Source organism: Naegleria fowleri, assembly GCF_008403515.1.
Source record: "Naegleria fowleri strain ATCC 30894 chromosome Unknown tig17, whole genome shotgun sequence".
Taxonomy (NCBI): domain Eukaryota; phylum Heterolobosea; class Eutetramitea; order Acrasida; family Naegleriidae; genus Naegleria; species Naegleria fowleri.
The window spans coordinates 1-25213 of NW_025407949.1; the positions used below are offsets into that span (position 1 = coordinate 1).

Below are 25213 nucleotides of genomic sequence, written 5' to 3' on the forward strand. Positions count from 1 at the left end.
ACCTAAACTCCAAACCCAAACCCAAACCCAAACCCAAACCCGCAAACCCAAACCCAAACCCAAACCCAAACCCAAACCCAAAACCCAAACCCAAACCCAAAACCCAAAACCCAAACCCAAACCCAAACCCAAACCCAAACCCAAACCCAAACCCAAACCCACCCAAACCCAAACCCAAACCCAAACCCAAACCCAAACCCAAACCCAAACCCAAACCCAAACCCAAACCCAAAACCCAAACCCAAACCCAAACCCAAACCCAAACCCAAACCCAAACCCAAACCCAAACCCAAACCCAAACCCAAACCCAAACCCAAACCCAAACCCAAACCCAAACCCAAACCCAAACCCAAACCCAAACCCAAACCCAAACCCAAACCCAAACCCAAACCCAAACCCAAACCCAAACCCAAACCCAAACCCAAACCCAAACCCAAACCCAAACCCAAACCCAAACCCAAACCCAAACCCAAACCCAAACCCAAACCCAAACCCAAACCCAAACCCAAACCCAAACCCAAACCCAAACCCAAACCCAAACCCAAACCCAAACCCAAACCCAAACCCAAACCCAAACCCAAACCCAAACCCAAACCCAAACCCAAACCCAAACCCAAACCCAAACCCAAACCCAAACCCAAACCCAAACCCAAACCCAAACCCAAACCCAAACCCAAACCCAAACCCAAACCCAAACCCAAACCCAAACCCAAACCCAAACCCAAACCCAAACCCAAACCCAAACCCAAACCCAAACCCAAACCCAAACCCAAACCCAAACCCAAACCCAAACCCAAACCCAAACCCAAACCCAAACCCAAACCCAAACCCAAACCCAAACCCAAACCCAAACCCAAACCCAAACCCAAACCCAAACCCAAACCCAAACCCAAACCCAAACCCAAACCCAAACCCAAACCCAAACCCAAACCCAAACCCAAACCCAAACCCAAACCCAAACCCAAACCCAAACCCAAACCCAAACCCAAACCCAAACCCAAACCCAAACCCAAACCCAAACCCAAACCCAAACCCAAACCCAAACCCAAACCCAAACCCAAACCCAAACCCAAACCCAAACCCAAACCCAAACCCAAACCCAAACCCAAACCCAAACCCAAACCCAAACCCAAACCCAAACCCAAACCCAAACCCAAACCCAAACCCAAACCCAAACCCAAACCCAAACCCAAACCCAAACCCAAACCCAAACCCAAACCCAAACCCAAACCCAAACCCAAACCCAAACCCAAACCCAAACCCAAACCCAAACCCAAACCCAAACCCAAACCCAAACCCAAACCCAAACCCAAACCCAAACCCAAACCCAAACCCAAACCCAAACCCAAACCCAAACCCAAACCCAAACCCAAACCCAAACCCAAACCCAAACCCAAACCCAAACCCAAACCCAAACCCAAACCCAAACCCAAACCCAAACCCAAACCCAAACCCAAACCCAAACCCAAACCCAAACCCAAACCCAAACCCAAACCCAAACCCAAACCCAAACCCAAACCCAAACCCAAACCCAAACCCAAACCCAAACCCAAACCCAAACCCAAACCCAAACCCAAACCCAAACCCAAACCCAAACCCAAACCCAAACCCAAACCCAAACCCAAACCCAAACCCAAACCCAAACCCAAACCCAAACCCAAACCCAAACATCAGATCCTGAGAAGCATGTAATTTCTTGCTGGTGATAACCTGTATTGTAATTGCATGTGAACACTATGATGATTCGTGTTGGCGTGTACAATTTTAATGACGTCACTCTATCTCACAAAAGGTTGTCCATTCCTGTCCTCCTTTCAAACAATTTGTTTAAGATTCATCTCGCATCTTACAAAGCTGTATCATAAAATCTTTTAAAGAATTAAAAGTTAAAACAAATTTGTTAATTTGCCATCCAAAACTGCATTGTTTTCATTGAGGAGTTGTTCCTTCATGAGATGAGAAGGTTCCATCCTAGAGTTGTCACTGCAGTATCCATATAATCCAGGAATTGATATTGAACGGTGAATTTAATATTAAAGGAAAGAATTATTTTTCCAAAAAGGATTGAGCGAATTTTTAGAGACAAGAATTCAGCCTTAAGAAAAAATGTCCTTCGATCTCAGTGAATCAATCAAGAAAATTATTGACGTCTCAGAAAGTGCCATCATTATTGATCCAACAGTTGATCGCAACGAGTTGGAAAATTATGCTGGTTTTCCTTGTGAAGTTTCATTCATTCATCTTGCGACCAAGAAAGCTTCCATTTGCAGTTTAAACAATGACATGATCGACTTTTTCTTTCATGATAGTGGTTGCTCTGAACTTGCTCCCTTTGGAGGGAACTCAAAATTGCAAAATTTTGTCGCTTGCCATACCATTTTGGCCCTCAATAATTATGGCATTCATCAAAATAGATGGAATGTTGAGAAGGCAAACAATGAAAAGGCTTCAGTTGGTCGTGATGTTGAAAATGATGACGGTTTAATGAACGCAATTTTCCAATTGGGTGTTCAAGATCACTTTCCAACTGTGTGGAATCATCGAAAGGAGTATGCCAACACTTATTATTCCTTATTGATGAATAATAATTTTTTATTGCAAATGTTGGATAATTTCAGTCCAACTTCGGGAGGTTTAATTGAGAAAAGTGATTTTCTTGCTTTTTTATTTGCCAAGTTGAAAGTTTTGGACTTAGAAAATGAATATCTTCCCAAAGTTCAGACCTTTTATGAAAAGTTATGGTCAGATTATTCTGTTGGTTCTTTGTGGAGATTTGCAAAACTTGAATTTTTTGACAGCACAAAATTTTCACAAGAGGATTTCAAGTATGCAAGAGAACATGACTCCTATCCTATTGTATTAAGAAAAGTCGTCAGACATGGATATCGAATTGTTGATAAAATTCAGCATAACGATCCATTCAAACAGTATTGCAAAGCACCTGACAGTGAGTGTATTCTTTTGTAAAGCTTTGTATTCATGTTTCAGAAACAACCACAGTCTTGTTATAAACAACTTTATTGATTAGTTCGTGTGTCGTTAAGTGTTCTTTTGTTGATGAATCACCAATCTTTTTCACATTATTGAGTGTACAATATATTGGAAGCATTCTCAAACACAGTAATAACACCATTGCTGTCAAGTTTTAAGGTAACCTTTGAATTCACATCACTCGCACGTTTGGTATATTCCAGAGCTGCAACTGTTGAATAAGTATCATTCTTAGTCTCTACCACAAGAAATCCAGTGGATCTCAATAGCAACAATGGACTGGAGGCATTGTTATCGAAAGAAAGAATTGTGCTAGAAATATGGCCATTTTTTCTCACATGAATTCCATTAGTGTCAACTTGTAAGGAATAATCACCATGTTCAAGCTTGTCTCCATACTCTAGACATGATGACTTGGTGATTTGGCTAATGACATTGGTTACAAGGAATTGTTGCATGTCAGATTCTTGAGAGAACGCTTTAACATCTTCATTCTTTTTTGGAAGGAACAATTCAACCAAGGTCAACACAAATATAACAGAAGAACACAAAGCAGCTCCCAAGGAAGCAACAACTCCTTTCACTGTAAATAGAGACACTGTCACAAATACAGCCTGAATAATAGAGAATGCCATAATCATGCAATAAATAACTGCACGACCGATGTCTCCATTCTTCAGAGCAGTGGTGAACTGAATTCCAGCAATGACCGAACTGATTATGGAACCAATAAGAGTGATCATTTTAATCCATCCGTCAGGTCTTGAAATGTTATATTTGAAGCTCTTCATGCCATATCCATCAGGTTCAACAGCATTAAAGTGTCCCACAATTTTTCTCCATACTGTTGGTTGGGCAATTATGGTACCATTTGCGGCAACATAGAGATTGGTTCTGTAGTTAAAATCAATCGTTGTAAACATTTTGAAAATAGCAAATGAAGCCGACAAGGTAACCTGAATAATGTTGGTCATCAATGCAACAGTATCGAGAACTGTGTCTGGTCCTTTCACTAAGGAATAGATAGAAATTCCAAAAGAGAATAACTGAGCAGTGATACTCAATCCAACGGTAATCTTTTCAAATTTGCCTTCTGGAATCAATTTTTGCAAAGCATACTTTTTGTGATTTGCACTGTTTCCCCAATCAGTAAGTGCTTGTTGAAGAGAAGCTTGAGAGGCACCATTCATTTTGAATGAATAACAAATGAATGCAATATTCACAAGGGAGTCCAAAAGTTGGACAGAGTTAGAGACAAAGTTTACAATTGTATCGAAATCACTATCCTCTTTTGCCAAGTCTTCCAAGAGCTTGAGGAATGCCTTTCGATCTTGTTCATCTGCAACGAAAGTAGTGTTCAAGTCCTCATCCAAATAGTTATCTGGACTTGATGCAGCAGCAAATGCATTCATCATGATTAAGGTCGACAATTTCTTGGACAAGTATTCTCCTTGAAGTACAGACATTTTGGCTGTCCATTCATTGAATATTTTCTTAATCACAGAGCTGTCTTTTTGGAAGTCGGGAGAGCTCAATATATTCTTCACTATATCCATATATTCTTGCGAAGAGTAATGGTAAAACAATCGTTGTGCCCAATAGTCATAACCAATTCTTGATTGATCTTGCATGTAACTGACCACTTTAGGAACAGCCTTCTTGTAGCCATATTTATAAAGAAGAGCGTTTTGGTTTTGATAATTCACATCTTCAAGAACCTCTCTCTCCAAATAATTCTTGATTCTATGAATGTTTGGTTTGGTATTAAAACTGTCAAGAATTTCACTATGATTGCCATTAATCAACATTTTGCTAATGAGAGGAAAGGAATACTTTCTGTAAAAATCACGAACAGTGGCTTGACCAGGAAGGTTCTTCTCAGAAATTTCAAACAATTCACCAGAGAGAGGTACCTTTGTTCTTGAGAAGAAGGTTTTGAAGTAACGTTCATCCATCTTATCGAACAAGATTGTTAAGAAACCTTCTTGGGCATATTGAAGAGCAACGTCATGTTTGTCCTTCATTTGAGTGAGTGAGATCAAATCAGACAAACTCAAATTTGAATCATGTTGAACCAATTGAGTGGAAGTGTGGTCATTCAGAGAACATCCTTTCACTCTGTACTTTTTATGATCTTGATTCTTGATCAAGAATCCTGACAAAGCATCAGTAAAAGGATCAATTTGCAACTCCATATGCGAGAATTCAGTACCATGTTGACCGAATTCATTTTCAATTGATATACCACCCAAATACACCACACTGTCCACATGAACATTGTCAAGAGTAATCTTACTTGTCAATGAATTTTCCTTGTCAAGGTTGATATCGACTTTGAGAGTTTTAAAGTTGGAGTAGGTGGCTTGATCACTCTCCTTGTCATCTTGCTTGACGAAACTCTGATCAGAAAGTTGTAATTGGTAGGTACAACTGAAAGGAGAGAATACTTTGATCATTTGTCCAGTATTCAACGTCAAAATTCCAGCATAGTGGTTGAGATACTTCTTCAACTTAATGTCCACCTCATCATTCTTGTGGACAATCTCATTTGTGAGTGGCACATTTTGCAGTTCATAGGAAACATGTCCAACCTGAAGATAAGTAACCTTGTCTCCTGTCTTAATCAGATCAACAGTGTTTGGTTCAAAGGTGAGCAAGTGCAATCTTTCTGATGATGGCATTGAAGAAGTGAGAATGAATTTTTTTGTTGTGATTTGTTTTGGGAGGTGTGAAAATTTAATCCTTTCCAAAAAGAGCGCTTCATGGGTTCACAATCCGGTCCATCCATGTCATCTGATAAGAACTTACCGAACGATGATTTTTCATCAAATTTGTAATTAATTCATAGTTTTGTGATTTTATGATTTTCACACCGCGCGACCGCGCGATATTTGTTTTAAAAAGTAAAACACAACAAGAACAACAAATTAACCAAATAAATTAAAACCTGACATGTCAAAGACGACTGTTCGTCAACCCAACAATCAAATTCGGCACTCATTTAGGATTTGTTTCGTGGAGGGAATTACTTTGGTTCTTTCTCTCAGATTCAAGGTCCAGGTGCAGTGGCTGTCTTTTCATTGACCTTAATTATGTTGTTCCAGAAACATCCGACAACCATTTCTTGAGGATGATCGAATGGCCTATTATCTGCATGACAAGGAGATATACATGAATTCCACCTTTCAACAACTTTGAACAACGTGGGAAAGGATGGCTTTTCCAGTGGTAGAATAAGAAATCACACCTCTGAGTGTTTTATTGGTCACTACTTATCCATGTACAACCTTTCTGAAAATTTTCGAGAAGGAAACCATGGAATCAACATGTTCACTTGTTCCTGGTAGAGAGAATATTTTGGTTTTCTGAGGGACATTTTTCTCTCGACCCAAGGAATGCTCACAACATAAAAGAGAATGGTTTCCACCAGAGGACACCACACCAAACTTGCAAAATTAAATTCTTCTTTCCATTCATCATCTTTCTTGCAGACTCTTTGAAAAGAAACTCCAAACAACCATAGTGACCACCAAAAGCCAATTTCTCCAAAATAATTACCATGACGAGTGTAACGCCAAACTCCTTCCACTAAAACCTGACGAGTTGTTTTTCGAGTGGCCAAATGTCTGTGGAGAGTTACATCTGCTGCATGTGAAATCCAAATGCAAAATATAGAAAAGATGGCAGCCATCAAAAACATGCAAATATTAAACATCTTTGAAAAATTAATGCCATGCAATAAATCGTTGAAACGGTATTGCAACACAATGTCATGTGATTTGAAAAATAAGCTCATCAATGGAATCATGGTAATGAACACATTAATGTGGGCATTAAATGAACTCCCAAAAATGAAATGATCCAGTAAGGAATATTCCACCGAGATGTTTCTGAGGGCAACACAATTCCAAATGAATTTTTCAATAAATCATAACATTGCTTACGCAACGTTCGATATCTCCAATCCTCTTGATCTTTTGTCCAAATGTTTCCAACACTTTCATCTTGGTTGGGTCTTGAAAAGAAGTTCCTTGTTAAACGAAAAGACCACAACAATAAACAAGCCCAAATAATAACGAATTGAATGGAAAACTCTCCCTGGACAAGTGATTTTGTGCATTCAGAAAGCAAGCCATATTTCAACTTTGATGATGGAGACCATAAACCTAGATATAACTTGCTGATCATTCTCTCAGAAACAAAATAATCTATAATGAGAAGCAACAATGCGAATGGAGGAAACAGACTCCAATACGGGTCATAAATACTACTATTGTTGAAATATATGGATCCGATAAAGGTTAAGATTGTCAACAAAACATCAAGCTTTAACACGATCCAAAACATTGGCTCTTGAATGATCTGGAGATGAGTTGAAAGAATGGACGAAATGAGTGTCGACATTTTTTCAAAGCGTACTACGCTCAAAATTTGCTTTAATTGCATCGTGACTCTTTTGATGGAGTGATGAGCTCATCAGGAATGGTTAAGTAGACTGAGTTTCATACTTCTTTTCAAAGTTTATAAAAACTATTGATGCCGAGGAGGAGAATCCTATCATTAACACAAAATTTAATGGCTTTTCACAAACTCAATGGCTTTCAAAATTAGAGGATCTGATTCCCATTCATTTTGATTGCATTGTCTTCTCAAATATTCCAAATTCAGCATGACCTTTTTCAGCTCGGATGCGTTTAAAGCATTTTCCAACAATTGTTTCAGTGATGATGAAGACTTTGTATGAGTTGATTGATTTTCAATAAATGTTGCCTTTGAAAATAAATCTTCGGCAGGATCAACTTGTGAGAAGCGATATGCATTGAAATCTTTTGCTTGTTTTTGTAATGTTTCCAACACTCCGTTAGCACCTTTGCAAATAATTAACAAATCGGAATCATCTTTCACTCGAAACAATAAACGATGTGATTTGTTTTGCTCATTGGATGGACTTTTTGAAATGTTTGGTGATCCTGTTGTGTCTTGATATTTAACAATTTCAATAATTTGTTCGTTAGGAATTCTTCTCTCAAAGTCTTGATCATCGAAAATGTAAAGAGCTTCGTTTGTGATAATTAAATATCTCAAATTAGATAAACGTTCGGAATCTAAAAGGCTAATACGTGCCGAATGAAGGATCTTATCGGCACCAAAAGCATAAATACTCTTGGCAGGAATTTTCGATTCAATCAATGATTCATCAGTGGCGTGATCGGACGAGAGAATACAATCTCTTCTTTGTTGAGATGACATGTCCTCTTCAGAGGTATTCATAGGCATCATGGATGTACTCATTCTTGGGAATAGTTGTTGCTTTTGTTGATAGGAGAGAATGAGGAATATATTATGAGTGGTGTGTGTGGTACAGAGTGATGAACGAAGGAAGGTTCAACCGGTGGTAATACTGATCAAAAGGAAGCGATCAAGATTGAAAATCTGTGTAAATAAATGAACAGTGATGAAACACACTGATTGTGCAAGATATTTTTTTGAAGGGAAATCAGAAGAACCAAAGATTACAACGACATGGCGTTCTGATCATCCTGTTGACATAAATGTCTTTACACCAAATATATGCTGCATTATTTGAAATGTTAATGTTCCATGCTTAGAGTATCAATGGGACTATGAAAAACGAAAAGTAATATTTACTTTTTAAAAATCTTTCTCTCTGCAATTCCATCGACAAAGCAATGCACTCCACATTCTCCGTTCCAGTCCATCACCTTCATACTTCCAGCAGCACCTCCACAGACAAAGACAAGAACAAGGATGATAAATTCGAGGAAGTCCTCAATCAGCTATGGTTCAAGCACAAAAAACCTGAATGGCTTCCAAATAACTTTTATCCACGAGCAGATTTACTTCAACAACGCGATCAGCTGATTCAACAAGCAGAGCACCTCTTTTTCCATTACGATACAAATCGAACCTTTGCAATTTCCAAACAGGAATTCAAAATGGCGTTCCAACAATTCGGATTGGAACCAACCAAAGCCAAGCAATTAAGCCGAATTGTTCACGCAAGTGAGAATGGTTTAATTTCATTGGAAGAATTTGTGAATGCTTTCATTTATGTGAATGGAGGAGGTGAGATTTGGGAAGTCAAAGAACCGTCATCACAAGAAGCAACCAACATAGGACGTGTGACTGCAAGTAACATTTCTGATATTACCCATGAGAAGGACTTGCATCATCACGAAGATAAGGGAGGGCCTTCATCTCACATTGGATCAAACCTGCCCCTTCCTAAGAGCGATAATCCATTCAGTCATCACCATCAACAACCCCAAAAACAATTTGAGGTGCATAAGGAGCACTTCATTCCAAAAGATACTAAATATAACATGGAACAGCAGTATCCGTATCCACAGAGCTCGTTTGTTGCTGATCAGCAGGATCAACAGCAACCTTCACGAATGTTCAGCAGTGGTCATCCTCAATTGAATCCTCAACTCTCAGAGAAGGATCCAAATGCAAAGTAACCTTTCCTTTAATTATTGAAGTAGTCACAATATAAAGTACATAACCTTCATAAGTAAATCTAACGAGTCATATTCAAAGAAGATCGATTGGTTTTGGGGGAATAATTATTCATTGTTGTGAGTTACAACTCCAAGTCAACCTAGCATTGATGCACAATGACAAAACCATAAAACCAAGGGCGGTGCAATCAAAAAGTGATCCCAGCAAGGTCAACAATGATAAACTTTTCATAAGCTTGTTTTCGTCAAATTTTCCAAAAAAAGTATTTTTCTAAATTATTTCATTTGTTCAAATACATCAATTTTCTTTAACTAACTCAACAAGGAGAACCCCTTTAAACTCGTATTAATAATTCGCTCACATTACATTCAAATATAAAAACTCTTTGCCATCATTAAGTTTAAAACATTCGCAGAACATTGAACAAAGTTACAATACAAACATCAATCCATTCCACAATCATCATGATGAACAAACGAATCCCTGGAACCTACTCTTCAACATTTGGAAAAAGACCGTTACAAGATAAACCACCAACACCTCACTTTACAGATTTCGCGGACGATTTAATGTCAGATCCACCCTTATGCGCTTCTGATCTCCCACTAAACAAGGAAATCAATAGGGGTATGAAGAACATCCAGATCGACAAGACAAGAGAAGAGGATTTCAAATAGGGTATCCAAGCAAAGATCATCACCCTTTTGTAAATATCAAAAGAAAAATGTAAATAAATAGCTCCCTTGATGGAAAGGTCTGGACCCCAGAGTATCTAATCATCCTCTTCAACGAATTTCTTATTTTCGTGGCACTAGAATCATCATCTTTTACTACGATTGTTTTGTTGACCTTTCTGTAATACTTTAGAAAGATATTCGACTTCTTTCAGACTGGACAAGAGGAGGAACAACATGGAGGACCCCGCGCCAAGCTTAGAAATTCGTAAAAAAATAAATGCTTTCATCATCGATCTTTGCTCCCTCATCCTCGAATACTGGAACAGAGAATGAACTTCAACTAAGAGGTTCAGTTGCCCATCTCAATGCTCGGAAGATCGGACCTCAAAATTCAAGAAATCAAAACAACATCCATCATTCCAACAACACGGAAACTCAACATAGGCTGGAATCCTTTCAATTCGGAAAATCCAGTAGTGCAAACTCCAACAACTCAAACGCAACATTTCAAAATGAAGCTCCTCCTCCAATGAAAACTGCAATTAAGCAGCAACGACGAGGTTCTATCTCATCTCAATCACCTCTAACAGTTTTTGACATTCCGTCTATTCAAATTGACACGGCGAAAACTCCTCGAATTGAAGAGACCGTTCTAGTTTTTGAAGATGCCAGCAAGAATGGACCTCCGTCAAAATCCACATCCAATCAGACTACCACTACTTCCATGAGTCTTCCAACAACAGCTCCCACCCTTCCCGGTTCAGACAATAATTCAACACGTCAAGAAGTCGATCTTAACAATAGACGAAAATCCTTATCGTCCTCAAAGAGTCCCCTCTCAGAACCACCCGTTCAAAAAAATTCATCACACTCAAGCTCATCATCAAACTTGCTCTCTGCTCCATCATCAACAAAAAGAAGAGAGTCTGTGTTCAGCGAACAGAAAGAAAGAATCCAAGCTGCTCAAAAATATGAATATGTAATTCCCTCTCTCCTGCCACATAATCCACAAACAATCAATGATTTGTACATTCGGACATTGCATGAGAAAAATTATCGGAGCAGCACTGCTGGGTCAAATGAATCTAAATCACACAATCAAAGGGGAAAATCTAGACCTCATACCGCAACAGGAACGTTTTCTCGAAGAGGAGGGATAAAAGATGAAGATGATGATGACAATGTATTGAATTCATCTCGAATTCATATCACATCGGCAGATTTAATTGTAGATACTGGAATGCCATCAAAATCTAATTCGAAAAAGCGAGAGAATGTACCCGATAGCACAACTTTATTGGGAATTCCAGGAATAATTGCTCCTCCAAAAGGAGATGCAGGAATTCCATATAACTCGTACAAGAACGCTCCAAAATCAAATGCTGAACATTTAATTCTAAGGCATTCGAGCGAACTATTGGTAGCGGACACGCTATCTGGCCAAATAACAAGCGATTATTATGACAAATTAGAACAAGATCTTTGGAAATTCGAACACATTTCACGAGGAAAGAATCGAAATGTAATGATTACTCATGGTAATACAGTCAAATTGTTTAATAGAGGAGAACCAGTTGAAGAATTCTATAACAAATATTTGCTTTATCAGAAGGACCTTATTGAAAAACATGAAGATTTTGAGTCCATGCAACAAACAATGAAGCGAATACGTCTTAGAATGAAGCCTTCGGGATTTTCTCCGGTAAAAGCAAAAAGTCAACAAGAAACCAAATCAGAGAAAAAAGTTCTGTTTATTAAGCGCCAATCGGATGAAAATGTCAATAAGGAGCCTTTACTTTGTAATAATTTATGGGAGAGAAAGAAAAAAAAGAGACTGAAACCAATCTCACAATTTGTTCAAGAACAAGTTGGACATCATCAAAATACTCTCGCAAACGATCAACAAAACATTGCTGGTGGAACATTTTTAACCGAGGTCAATACTGCAAATCATAGTAATAGCCCAGTATTACCAAATAATAATACTGTTGCCAACTCTAATAGTGGCATGACAAACATCAATCCTTCAACACCTTCATATTCACGAACTAACTCTTCACAATGCCTTCATTTAAATAATAATTCACCTGCAGGAAAGGTCTCTTCATTTAGAGGAAGTTTTTTCTCAACTCAACCAGCCTCTCATCAAAACGTACCACTCAGTGCAAGAAGTGCCACATCGAGCATTGGAACAACTGGAACTGGTACAGGCTATGACTTATTTATTACTGATGAACAAGCCGATTATGCAGAACGTAATAAGAAAACCAAGGTTGGTCTCATTGAAACCATTAAACGGGCGAGTGGTTGCCAAGACAAAACTAAAGGAACCTATATAACGGGCGTGAATCACTCTGCTCAAAGTGGAATTGGAGGTATTGTTGCGAGATTTCCAGCTGAGGAATTAGAAGTAAGTGATGAAAGACTAAAACGAATCAAAGCAAAAGAAATGCCTCTTGACCACACTGGCTCATATCATACCATTATTGACGTTGAAGAGGAAGCGTTTGATTATGCTCCAGAGGACCTAGAAAAGGTGTTTCCACCCATCAAAATTTCAACTTTTTCAACAACAAATACAACGACACCAAATCCAGGCCTTGCTAGTGGCAATTCATCATCCAACTCCAGTACTTCTTCACTTCATGCTCTTGTAAATCATTCTACAAGTCCAAATGTCACAAGTACAAGTGTACACTCTTCAAGTTTCAAAGATAATTCATACACAGCAGGTTCATATTCAAATCCATATGGGTCCAATATTGATATTATTATTGAAAATATTAGAGCAAAAATTCAGTACAAAAATATTTCTAATATTAATGTAGACGAGCTTAATACAGAAGCATTACGAAACCAAATTGTAGATGAACAGCACGAACAAATGTTGGACGAGAAACTCCAACAATATGACACAGATTTTAAAGCAATTATTGGAGATGTTCTTAAAATCACTCAGCAAGTGACACCCAATTTTGAGACAACCACCTCAGACAATTCTACCTACTCTTCTTCATATTCTATTAAGAAACAAGCAGTAGAAATTAATGGAGAAACTTTCTACAAGACAAAAGATTTGAGCCCACGTAAAAGTGAGTCTTCATCAAACCTAAATGTAAAGAAAAAGAAGGAATTGAAAAAACCAAAAATTCGAAATGTTCCAAGTGGAACCTGGAGAAATTCTTTTATTTCATGTCAGACTAAACAACAATATGAACTTTTAGTGAAACTTGATGATCGTTCAGAGAATAGGAATGTGGTAGCCGAATCCAATGAGCATTTATCTCGAGTTAGTAGGAAGGTTATGCACAACGCTGAGAGAATGGCTCTCTATGGCGTGACTGAAAATAAGAATAAGGTTCACTCCAATGACTCTTTGTGGGATAAGGCAAAAAAGAAACTTGATATTCAAACCACCAAATTCTATCAGTCAGTACTTTTTTTACAAGAGATTGCTCGTCTTTTTAGAAGTTATTCAAGCCCCCTCACAGTCAAATCGCTTGTTATTAATCTTTTTGAATCGAATCCGCAACAAGCTCATCAAAAATCCTACATGCAAACAAAATAAGGAGAATTTTTTCTTTTCAATTATGAATCAAGTTGTGGAAGAGGCCAGAGCTATGAGCGTCAATAACATGACTCTTGAAAAAACATCTGAACCTGAAGAAACTCCTCTTGATTTATTCTTCGCCAATCGTGAAACCATTAAGGTCATTCAATTTTTTAATGCAGAGTTTGGAATTATTCATGACGAACTTTTCAATTATTTGAATCGACAATTCATCAAACAGAACAAACTTTTACTCGAATTGAAGGTAAAAATGAAACAAAAAGAAGAACAAGAAAAGTAAAAGTGAAACAACATCAATGATCCGCTTTCGGTGCATTGATCGAATGCATTTCGGTGAACGGACTTCAAGTTTTCGAATTGGATGAATTCTTCCGAGTCCTTTATGCACAAAGGACTCCTGCGCGCGGATCACAAAAAAGACAAAAAAAAGACCCAATAACAACGTTTCGTTTGGCGCATCTCGTAATGTCAGGCAAGTCCACCAACAACGCTCCGAACCTTCATCATGCTGCGTTCATTCCACAACAAGAACCCACTCTCTCTACTGCATTAATGCTAGCAGATTTGGATGACTTTCTTCCCATTACACGACAAGAATGTATTAAACCTTTTCTCCTAAACAATTCGAATAACAACAACACGAAAAACGAGCATTCCAGTCTTTCATCCGACTCCCGAAACACCGATTCCTCCAGCAATACCAATGAAGGAGGAGTCGCTTTGGTAGGAGTGGTTGGTGCATCATCAAAAACAAGCAACACAAGAAGGACCAATAGGTCGAAATTTCAACAGCAAACAACCAACAATAACACATTCTCGGAAACATCAGAACCAAAGAAAATAGCCAAAATTGAACTTGCTGATTGTTTAGCATGCTCAGGATGTGTAACTACAGCCGAAAGTGTGCTAGTCAATCAACAAAGTGTCGAACAATTTTTGAACGCGTTGAATGAAATGAATTTATTTTCTCCCTATTTGACTCATTGTCATCATCGTGATAACAACAAGGAAATACCTCTGAATATTAATCTTTCAAGTCTTAGTGACAAACAGATGCACAGCAATATGGGATTTACAAATGTTTCAATGGAAATTACTAACGATTCTCGGAAAGAAGAGCACAAAGATTCTTTGTCTGAAATTCTCTCCTCATCCTCATTCTTGAAGCTACAAAATAATGGCAAGAAAGGTACTACCATTTCTCATCACGATGATGATACTGCTCATACGTTGAAAAAACAAACTCTATTCTTTATGACCATTTCACAACAGAGTGCAGCTTCCTTGGCATCGTATTATCAATGTGAATCTGTGAGAGATTGTCTCAATAGACTTTCCTATCTTTTCAAAACTAGGCTAGGTGCCATTGCTGTTTTTGAATGCTCTTCTTTGGCAAGAATGGCTTCACATTTGGAACTTTGTGAAGACTTTGTGAGACGATACAGAGAAGGAAATTCCAAATTACCACTATTCGCTAGTTCATGCCCTGGTTGGATATGTTATGCAGAAAAGACACATCCTGAAATTTTACCACACATTTCAACTGTTAAATCTCCACAACAAATTATGGGAACATTTGTCAAGAAGTTTATTAAGCACCATATTTCCGCAAGGTATCACATTGATGATTTTAATATTTATCACACAACAGTCATGCCATGCTTTGATAAGAAACTTGAAGCAAGTCGTCCAGATTTTACGAATGATCCTTTCGATAAGGTTGATATGGTCTTGACGAGTAGTGAAATCACAGAACTCTTGAAAAAACAATTCCAAATTGATAGCCCACAAGATTTTTACTCCCTTTCTCAATTTGATTCGAATGATCTTGCCTTGGATAATGTGTTTGATGTTTTACAAAGTTCACAAAGCAGCATGTTAAACGATAATATTTATATGGAAACAAGCAATGACATGTTGGACCTTTCTCTTCTCGAATGGTTGAGCAGCGAAAGTGACGCCACAGGTTCAGGAGGATATTGTGAAATTTTGTTTAAATATGCTGCAAAAAAACTATTCAACATTGATATTAGAAATTCAATACTCAAATTTGAAAGTAAGAGAAATAGTGACTATAGAGAAGTTGTTCTCTATGATCCAAACACGACCGATCAAAATCAGAAAGTTCTCTTGAAATTTGTCATTGCGAATGGATTTAGAAATATTCAAAATTTGGTGAGAAGAATGAAACAAAGCACAGATTTATCTGACGCATTCCATTTTGTGGAAGTCATGGCATGCCCTATTGGATGTCTTAACGGAGGTGGACAAGTGAAAGCAAAAACACCTCAATTATTGACGCAATTACCACATACATCCATGATGAACGATAAAACAAGCTCTGCACCATTAGATCAACAAGATTTGTCACTCACCACCACCCTCACACCCAAACAACATTTATCTCAAACAGAGAGACTTTATCGAGATGATATATCTCATTTGAAAATTTCATCTCAAAAAGACTCAAGATCTAAAATGTATTTAGCATGGTTGTATAATACATGGATTCAAGGAGGCGTTGGCTCACTCCAAGCTCAGAAATATCTCCATACAACCTATCATGCTGTGGAAAAGATGAACATGATTTCAGCCAGTGCTTTGAAGTGGTAACAAAGTTGTTGCTGCCTCATCGAGGTCTGTACTGAGGTGTCCATGCTTATTCGAATAGTGTAATGCTAAGGATATCATTAGCAATTTTGGTTTAGACTCAAATATTCCTTTCAGGGTGACAATAATTGAGCTTTTCATGACCAACCATGAGAACCAAACAGAATGCAAACGCACACTCCATCAAGAATATCCACTTCCATAAAAAGAATACAAATTTTTGCGTCACCTTTAAAAAGTTTGTGAATTCCAATTAATTGTTGTGAAAGAATCTCTCAGAGGCTCTTGTAAAGGTATTAATAAATGAGAAATATTTTCATCCTTCAAAAACAAGTTTCCACTGCTGCTTGTGCTGCTTTGATCGTTCTTTTTCGTTGACAGCAGCGTAGTTGAACTAGCTGCTTGCTTCTGTTGGCATCATCAAAAGACAATAAGCAGAAGAAACTATTTTGCCACTGTCCAGAAGACAGTGCCCAAATCACTTTACAAATATACATTCTGTCGATCACAACATGACATCATTTTCAAATTCAATATCATCAGCCCCGTTCAGCAATAATCCTTTCCCAAGAGATGATTCTTTTCAGATCTCGATCAATTCCTTCACTCTCTCAACAATTTTGAGTCAAATGAATGTGACATGTGGTCACGCTCATTCTTCATCAATTTCTCAAACTCCAACTCCTCTTTACCATCAACCTTCAAGTAATACCTTCCAGAGTTATGTCAACAACAAGCAGTCTTCTCAATCCGTTACTCTATCTTCATTTTCAAGTGTGATGGATGCGGAATCCTTCTCATTTTCATTCCGCTCAACTCATCATCGTCACTTACATAACAGTTGTAGCATCAACAACAATCACCTCGTGTTTCCTCTCGTTCAAAAATCACCAATTCCAATCTCTCCGAAGCCATCACACCATCATCATCACGACAAAAGTGGAAGTGGCTCTCTTCTTCTTCCTGATATTAAATGTCCAACTCCACTCTCTCAACTTTCACTTTCATTCACAATTCTATTAATTGTGATTCAAGACCTTCCTTGTTGTGATGATGGGAAAGATGTTGCAAGAGAACATGTCGACTCACAATCATCATCCTTTCAGCAACATTACAAATACACACAACATGTTCAACTGTTAGACGTGATCATTGAAAAGCAAAAATCATTACGGCAGCTTGGTGTTCTGCCCGTCCTTGTATTTTCTGATAAATCAAGTGAGGAAGAATGTTTCATCAATAGGAGTCAATCTCACATGTTTCGAATTGTGGATGAACAGTATGAATTGACAAGACAATTAATTGACCTTGTTTTGGAGGAAGAGGTGCATTCCAATTGTGTCTCTATGAATTCAAATCATGAACCTCAACAACAACATCAACAACAACACGCATCGACACCGTCACAACAGTTTCTGCATCCACAGCAGACAGCTCAACTTAATCATCATTCAACAACTCCCAGAAAAGGTCATCCACAGCCATCCTCTCACAAACACATTTCAGAATTTCCAAACACAACAACTCACTCCATGATGAACAACACATGTCACAATAACGTTGGAAGGGAAAGTCATTCAAAATTATTACCTAAATTGTTTCTCATTCGTGACGGCAAACTTGTTTTCCATTGGGACGAGAGTACAATGATGGACAAGAATGATGTAATTGGAAATGTCCTTTCGACCATTGTGTTAAAACTACCTCAATGTACCATGTCAACAGAAGATATCACATTATCCGATGAGAATGAAACCAAAGGTGTAATAATTAATAATGGAAGCAACCTTAATTCGAAATCGTCTAATGTGAGTTCAGAAAAGATAAGTCCTTCGAATGTGTCATCCTCTTCAAATCACCAGCAAAATTACATTGTTGTACCCACTGGAATGTCACTTCAGGATGCATTTGGAGTATTGACAGGGAGATGCAGTGCTCGTTCTCATTCCAATGGTTCTGCAAGCGGTGGTGGCGAAGAGAATCATTTTCTAGGTGCTGTCCAAGTGGAGGAACCATTTGCCACTCTTGATTACAACATGGGAAAATCCATTCATTCACCTCATCATCAGCTACTAATGCAAGAGAATTGTCGTGACCACAATAGTTTTGAACAAACAGAAAATGCGGCTGACTCGACCAATCCTGTCTCAATTTCCCAATTTGTTTCTGAGATGTTCGATACCAGAGATGATGAACATCAACCAATAGAGAAATCTTCCAGTGTCAAGAAGCATCATGCACCTCTCTCTTCAAATTTATCGTCATCGATAGGCACAACTTCTCGTCACACATGTCAAACCACAGTTTTGGAATCCTCATCTCCATCCATTCAGTTACAATTCTCTCACAACCATGAGAACAACAAATACAACTCGAATGCCTCAATACTCCCATCCCCAGCTTCTGTTCATGACACTCCCTTACTTGGAAATTCAACAAAAATTGACAAAAATTTTCAACAAAACCACTTGTCGACGAGTTCACTTTCTGTTGCTCTTGTCGATTCGAATACCTCCTCTTCAACTCTAATATCTGGAAATCATGCCACTGATATGTCAACCTCTCAGCACCACTGCATTCCAAATACGAGCTCTCTTTCTCTCAACACAGAAACACTCACTTCATCATCAAAGGCTAATACTCCTCCTACTACTAACATTTCTGCTGAAATTTTAATGCAACGAAAACGATTTTCTCTTTTTAGAAAACTAAGGGAAAAATTCCAAGTGGAAAAAATTGAATTGGAACAGCAACGACTCGAACGAGAAATGCAACTCTTGAAAAGTGAAAAGAAGAAAAAGAACCATTCAGAAATGAAAGTGAGAGAGAGTCCATCAAAAAGATCCATCTTTGCCCTTTGTTTTGGTTTCTCGAAAGAAGTTATTGATGATGAAACCTCTCCTCTTTCACGCCCAAGTGTCGAAAAATCAGCTGCAAAAGGAAATGTGTATCTCGATTCGTATGAGCAATCCATTTCTGAAATGTATCAAATTATGCATGACGATATGAAACGACAATATTTCAAGTTGTATAGTTTGAAACAATTCAACGCAGAGAATTTGCTCTTCTACGAGGATGTGAAACTCTTCTACAAGAAGATTGTCTTAGAACTGAAAAAGCCATACATGACACTTTTCACTTCTTCTAAAAACACGTCCATCCAAAAGAATGATTTAATCCATGACACTTCATCTAGCAGCAATAGGCAATCGTCATCCACAACAACCGCAACCACGAACACAACAAAAGTTACACACTCAATCTCTCTTCTTGATTCCACCTCAACAGCTCCATCTTCTACAAGAAAATCCAAATTTCCAAGTATTGGCTTTGCTTCGAAACGATCTCAAGCACCATCTGCTGGAGGCTCTTCTCCTTCTTCTCACTCCAAATCTCTTTCGAGTACCTCCATCATTGAAACAAAGAGTCGTTTTGGCAGACAAGCATCACCTTCTTCTTCTTTGGAAACAGCAGCTTCTCACCAATCCTTTGCATTCACTCTTCCCAAAAACTCTGAACTTGTTCAAGATCTCTATGAGAAGATATTCAGAATGGCCGAATACATTGCTCTCAAGTATTTATTCGATCCTGAAAGTGTCTATTGCCTTAATACAAGCAACAAATTAGTGGAACAAGTGAAACAGAAAATGAAATTGCCGTGTTGGGATTTCATTGATCAAGCCGATCACTTGTTTGATGAAGTTGTGAGTGAATTGGTGAAAAGTGTGTTGCCTGACATGTTCTTCCGTTTTGTGCTCTCAACTGAATACATGGAGATGCAAGAACAGACTTTGCCTTTTGAATTGTTTTCTTCGGAATCATCAAAACCATCCTCACAAGCCTCCAATAATATTCATGAAACAGCACAACATATATCACTTCTCCGATCGAATATTAGTAATTATCACTTGTTATCCAAATTGAACCTGAGTGGTTTGCAACAACCATGGAACCATCCGACAATTATTACGCAACATCAGAGGTTGAGTGAGGAGTTCAATAACAATTTGGCAGCGAATTGTTATTACTCTCCACTAGGAAGAATATCCTCTGAGATTAGACCAGGCTATTTTCATTCATCCAATTCGCATCAATAATAATAACTCATATGAAGAATCGAATGCGCATACATCATCCTCGCTGGAGGGCAGCCACTCAACCCCGAATTCAATTCTTTAAGAGTGTTTAACGGTTTTTAAAATTTGAAACGTCTTCAAAAGAAAAACCGTTACATTCCGTAAATTTTAAAAAAACTCAAAATTAAAAAAACTCAACCTCCACTTTTTGCTGTTGAATATAAAGGACAGCCTTTTTCTGCGTGGTTTCCATTGAATCAAAACAACAACTCAATCCTCATCATCATCATCAAGTACAGACATTACCCGACACATCATGAGCACCTTCCTTCCACCAAATACCATTCAACGAATTTCGAGAGAAATTATGGACTTGCAAAAGAACAAGATTGACGGCATTGAAATTCTTACGTATGACCCGGTTCGAAATGTTGACTTGCTGAGCGATCTCAGCGAGATATACGCTTGTATTGATGGCCCACAAGGTACTCCTTTCGAATCTGGCAAGTTTGTGGTCAAATTGGTCTTGGACCAAGAATTTCCAACAAAACCTCCAAAAGGATATTTTGTCACCAAAATCTTCCATCCAAACGTTTCTCCAAGAGAAGGTGAGATTTGCGTGAATACATTGAAGCGAGACTGGAAGAGTACATTGGGTTTTAAACATGTTCTAATGGTCATTCGATGTCTCATGATTGAACCAAATCCAGATAGCGCTTTGAATGCTGAAGCTGGTCGTTTAATTCAAGACAACTATGAAGCGTATGCCAATAAGGCCAAAATGTTCACTGACATTTATGCCAAGCAACAAGGTTTGTCATCTCCTTCAGCCACCGAAAGCAACAACATGGATACTCAATCTCTGAACAAGACCTCTTCATTCACTCCATCCACTCCTAGTGACGACTCTGACGTCAAGGAAAATCTTTGTAACAACAACAACACTCCACAATCACTTCCTGTTCCAAAGAAACCATTGCTCCTCAAAAAACCAACTTCTTCCACCACTTCCTCAACCACCTCAAAACCTACAAGCCTAAAGAGACTTTAATTGGAGCGAGTTTTCAAATTTGTAGATTAGCACCCCGTGGATATTACGACATTTTGTGTAAAATTGTCAATTCTCATATCCAAACACTTGGTTTTATGGAGAGGTCAATGACAATAGATCATGTGATCCATGATTACTGAATTCTAACAAGTTGAACGTCTCTGAGTAGTGGAATTACATGTAATAAGAACCGATTTCAAAGTCATTAAATATGACCATTGTTTCCAATCGATACTGAATATCTCAAAAGCTTTTCATCGTTTCACGTCAACAAATTTTTTTTTGATTTTGGATGGACTTGCCTTACCAAAACGAGCGTTGACTTTTTCAGGAACAGCTTACTGATAAAAAGTGTCAGCACACTCTCGAAATTTGACACCAGACATGCGCAACATATTGTCAGCAGAAAAGCATCTCCAAGATCGATCATTTGCACAAAAAATGTCTCGAGCAATGATTGAGCCAACAGCAACAACGACCACCACAAACGATCGTAATACCCACCATTCTTTACTTGTGGACATTCTCACATCACAGAGCAATAATGAAGCTAACATCAATCACCAAAGATCGACAACCGTGACGTCGACTCCTCCTACCATTGATCCGTCTTTACATCCACAAGAACAAGAACAACAAGAACAACAACAACGAGAAGAACCAATTCTTCAAGTCATTCTTCTTGGTGATCGAAATCACATCATCAAACCAGCAATTTTAAGCACACAACTTTTGGAAAACGATGCTTCCTTTATTGAATGTTCTGAAAATGGAAACAATCTTTCTTCTCGCAGTTCAAATCCATCATCACAAAGTGAGCATCAAGGAACAAAGCTTGATTCGCACAATTCAACAACACGTCGACCTTATCATCATCATCGAGGAACCTTTCAAGTCTTGGGATCTGCAGGAGAACCAAATCGGGTAAATTCCAATACGTCACTTGATTCCAATTCTTCATCATCTTCATCATCGAATACAGATTCTGTTGTGGAAACATTTTCACCACCCAGCAATGGAATACCTCAAATCCGATCTCCCAAATCTCTCTCCAATTCGACGATCTCTCCATATCACCACCATCATCATCAGCACAATCAACAACACCACCACAACAAACTCATTTCAACTTTAACCATGAATTTCAACCCCAATGCACCTTCAGGAAATGCAATCTTACTTTTTGCACAAAAACAAACCCTTTTCGAATCCATCATTTCTAAAAAAAGTTCTAGCTTGCCGGAATTTACGTCACACATGCACAGTGACGTTCTGAGCTCAACAACGGTCACCGACTGTGATGAATGGAGTGGAAGTGAGAGTGGTTATAATGATTCATTATACATGACTCGAAATGTGAATACTGTAAATATTCAAGACTTGATTCAAACGAAGAAGACAAACATGTTGGACTCAGATTTCGTCTTGATTGAACATTTGAAAAAAGTCAGAACAAGATATCAAGCTCTTTCGGAGCGTCTTATTGAATCTGAAAGTCTTTACAATGGAAGTGATGAGAATGGAAGAAGAATTTCTTCACCTTCCAATTCTCCTCAAATGTTGTCAGTCACATCACAACAATCTCAACCTCAAATGGTTCATACATTATCACGACCAACTCATGTACCCTTAGAATCTTCCTCCTCTTCACAAGCAACAACAATTACCTCAGGAACGTTGTCAACACTTGAAACATTTATGAAATCTTTCAATTCAACATGTCTGGAATATTGTCAAGAAGAATTGAAATTTCTCTATACCATTCTGTCATCGACAATTGAAACAACATCGAATCATGATTCCCCTTCCATCTCATTATCTTTTTCAACACCCTCAAACCCATCCTCTCATTCATCTCATTTATCAACATCCCTTCCAATTTACATTTCCTGGAATTCATTGAATATCGATGAACTCAAATGCAGTTGTAATGTATTGAAAAAACTCTCAGTTCTTCAACACGATTTCACAATCACTGAAAAGATGTTTCTTGCGCAAAATTTAGCACTTCCAGATTGTTTCAATTACATGTTATTAGACAATCCTGAGAAATCACTCATTGAGCAAAATAAGGCAATTGGTAAACACAAAATGAATTACAGTATTGACAGTGATGAAAGCTCACCAGAGACAATGTTTCCATCTGAAAAGAAGAAGAAGCTTTTTAATTGGTTTGGAGGATCAAAGAAGAAGCAGCAACAATCATCTTCGACCGGTCGTGGCAACCCAATCACTGACAAGTCTACTTATTTACAAGTATATATTGTCCTGTTGGAAGTTGCAGATTCTCATTTAATTCAAATTCCACCTGGATCTGAACATAATTTATTTAGGTAAGTTTTATTATGTGTTGTCGTTATTCTTTTCAAATTGTTGAACTCTATCACATGTTCATTGAATACAACATGTCACACCACCACAATGACACATGTAGATCTGCCATTGCCATTGGTAACTGGTTATTAGAATGGCATGAATGTTCTCTCATTGTACCATCTCGCAAGAGTCCCCATGGCACTCGTCTTAATCATTGCTATCATTACATTCCTCTTCGTAAAATTGAAGGAGAGAATGTAGAGAAAACTCTGATCAAAGTCTCCAATTTATGTTGTCTATGGAATGGTAATTTTGTGTATGATTTAAAGAATTGTAATCATCAACATTTTGTGAGAGATGTTCTGGAAATGTTGGAATCTGAAAACTTGTTTTCACCATTGCCTGTCACAGCCACTCAAGCTTCTTTTGTACCTCCATTGCCACCAGTGGGAATTACAAATCCATTGTTGTACAACTCTACTTCGAATCCAATCCAAATTGGAAATGCACATCGTGACCATCATCACCATAACACATCTGAAACGACGACTCCAATTAGACTTTTTGGAACAAGTGTGGAAATGCTTTTACATCGAATTCAACGAGATGGTTATTCCTCACTTGCCTTTTATATGAACGATAATGTGAAGGAAATAATATATGGAAAGAAAAAGAAGAACTCAATCAACAAAACAAGCAATAGTGTTGTTGGATCGACATCTCCAAAACTTTCTGGAGTGGTTGCTTCTCCTCCTCAATCATCATCGACCTCTACTCGTGCTTCTTCTAAATCGACCTATTTAACGGCGACCACTGCGACAACGACAGTCGTGTCCACATCCTCTTCACCTCCAGTTATGAATGTAGAATCTTCTATTGCTTGTGACATGTCTTCTCCACAATTGTCATATATCAACAAGAATGGTATAAGTAACGCAAACATTTTCACTTGGAATGAAAAAGATTTTATTACAATTAAGGAACATCGAGATGTGGATAATCTCTTTTTTCATATTAAGAACGCTTTTGGTCCAGGCAATGATTACTTTAATAGCTTCGAAGGCCAATGGGATCGTTGGTTGTTGCAATTATTTGACAGAAGTTTCTGGGTTCGTGTCGCACAATCCAAAAAACCAGTGGATAGAAACAGTAAGGATTATCCACTGACCAAACAGAATGCACGATTGACTCTCGATAAAGAGTCATTAGAACAGCTTTGTCAATCTAAGCACGCCACAGAAAAAGGAAATGTGCTCGTTCATTGCAAGGAAGAAATTAATTGTCCATTCAATCCAGAAGCATTATCTACCGTCGAGGTAGATTTGATCAGCAAATTGGCCGATAGTTCTTCCTTAGGTGAGTATGAACCTTCACTGCCCTATCGACGACATTGGGTTACTCCCAATACCAAGATAAATAACATTAACAAATAAACTAA

At 38.1% G+C, this 25213-nt stretch overlaps 9 protein-coding genes across 9 annotated transcripts; 7 read left to right on the forward strand and 2 right to left on the reverse strand.

Moving 5' to 3' along the window:
• Positions 1 to 2106: 2106 nt before the first annotated feature.
• On the forward strand, positions 2107 to 2967 carry FDP41_013054 (uncharacterized protein; the record flags this gene model as incomplete). Its single annotated transcript, XM_044703642.1, has 1 exon — positions 2107 to 2967. The coding sequence occupies one exon, from the start codon at positions 2107 to 2109 to the stop codon at positions 2965 to 2967; it is 861 nt and encodes a 286-aa protein (XP_044565284.1).
• A 113-nt stretch (positions 2968 to 3080) lies between these two features.
• On the reverse strand, positions 3081 to 5672 carry FDP41_013055 (uncharacterized protein; the record flags this gene model as incomplete). The annotated part of the gene is made up of 1 exon (XM_044703643.1): positions 3081 to 5672. One exon carries the CDS (start codon positions 5670 to 5672, stop codon positions 3081 to 3083), a length of 2592 nt encoding a protein of 863 aa, XP_044565285.1.
• Positions 5673 to 7563: 1891 nt separating this feature from the next.
• FDP41_013056 (uncharacterized protein) lies at positions 7564 to 8283 on the reverse strand (the record flags this gene model as incomplete). The annotated part of the gene is made up of 1 exon (XM_044703644.1): positions 7564 to 8283. The coding sequence occupies one exon, from the start codon at positions 8281 to 8283 to the stop codon at positions 7564 to 7566; it is 720 nt and encodes a 239-aa protein (XP_044565286.1).
• Positions 8284 to 8681: 398 nt separating this feature from the next.
• Positions 8682 to 9473, forward strand: FDP41_013057 (uncharacterized protein; the record flags this gene model as incomplete). The annotated part of the gene is made up of 1 exon (XM_044703645.1): positions 8682 to 9473. The coding sequence occupies one exon, from the start codon at positions 8682 to 8684 to the stop codon at positions 9471 to 9473; it is 792 nt and encodes a 263-aa protein (XP_044565287.1).
• Positions 9474 to 10428: 955 nt separating this feature from the next.
• On the forward strand, positions 10429 to 13719 carry FDP41_013058 (uncharacterized protein; the record flags this gene model as incomplete). The annotated part of the gene is made up of 1 exon (XM_044703646.1): positions 10429 to 13719. One exon carries the CDS (start codon positions 10429 to 10431, stop codon positions 13717 to 13719), a length of 3291 nt encoding a protein of 1096 aa, XP_044565288.1.
• Positions 13720 to 14187: 468 nt separating this feature from the next.
• Positions 14188 to 16335, forward strand: FDP41_013059 (uncharacterized protein; the record flags this gene model as incomplete). Its single annotated transcript, XM_044703647.1, has 1 exon — positions 14188 to 16335. One exon carries the CDS (start codon positions 14188 to 14190, stop codon positions 16333 to 16335), a length of 2148 nt encoding a protein of 715 aa, XP_044565289.1.
• A 509-nt stretch (positions 16336 to 16844) lies between these two features.
• On the forward strand, positions 16845 to 20429 carry FDP41_013060 (uncharacterized protein; the record flags this gene model as incomplete). The annotated part of the gene is made up of 1 exon (XM_044703649.1): positions 16845 to 20429. The coding sequence occupies one exon, from the start codon at positions 16845 to 16847 to the stop codon at positions 20427 to 20429; it is 3585 nt and encodes a 1194-aa protein (XP_044565290.1).
• Positions 20430 to 20724: 295 nt separating this feature from the next.
• Positions 20725 to 21459, forward strand: FDP41_013061 (uncharacterized protein; the record flags this gene model as incomplete). Its single annotated transcript, XM_044703650.1, has 1 exon — positions 20725 to 21459. The coding sequence occupies one exon, from the start codon at positions 20725 to 20727 to the stop codon at positions 21457 to 21459; it is 735 nt and encodes a 244-aa protein (XP_044565291.1).
• A 441-nt stretch (positions 21460 to 21900) lies between these two features.
• FDP41_013062 (uncharacterized protein) lies at positions 21901 to 25208 on the forward strand (the record flags this gene model as incomplete). The annotated part of the gene is made up of 2 exons (XM_044703651.1): positions 21901 to 23792; positions 23894 to 25208. 2 exons carry the CDS (start codon positions 21901 to 21903, stop codon positions 25206 to 25208), a joined length of 3207 nt encoding a protein of 1068 aa, XP_044565292.1.
• Between the last annotated feature and the right edge of the window lie 5 nt (positions 25209 to 25213).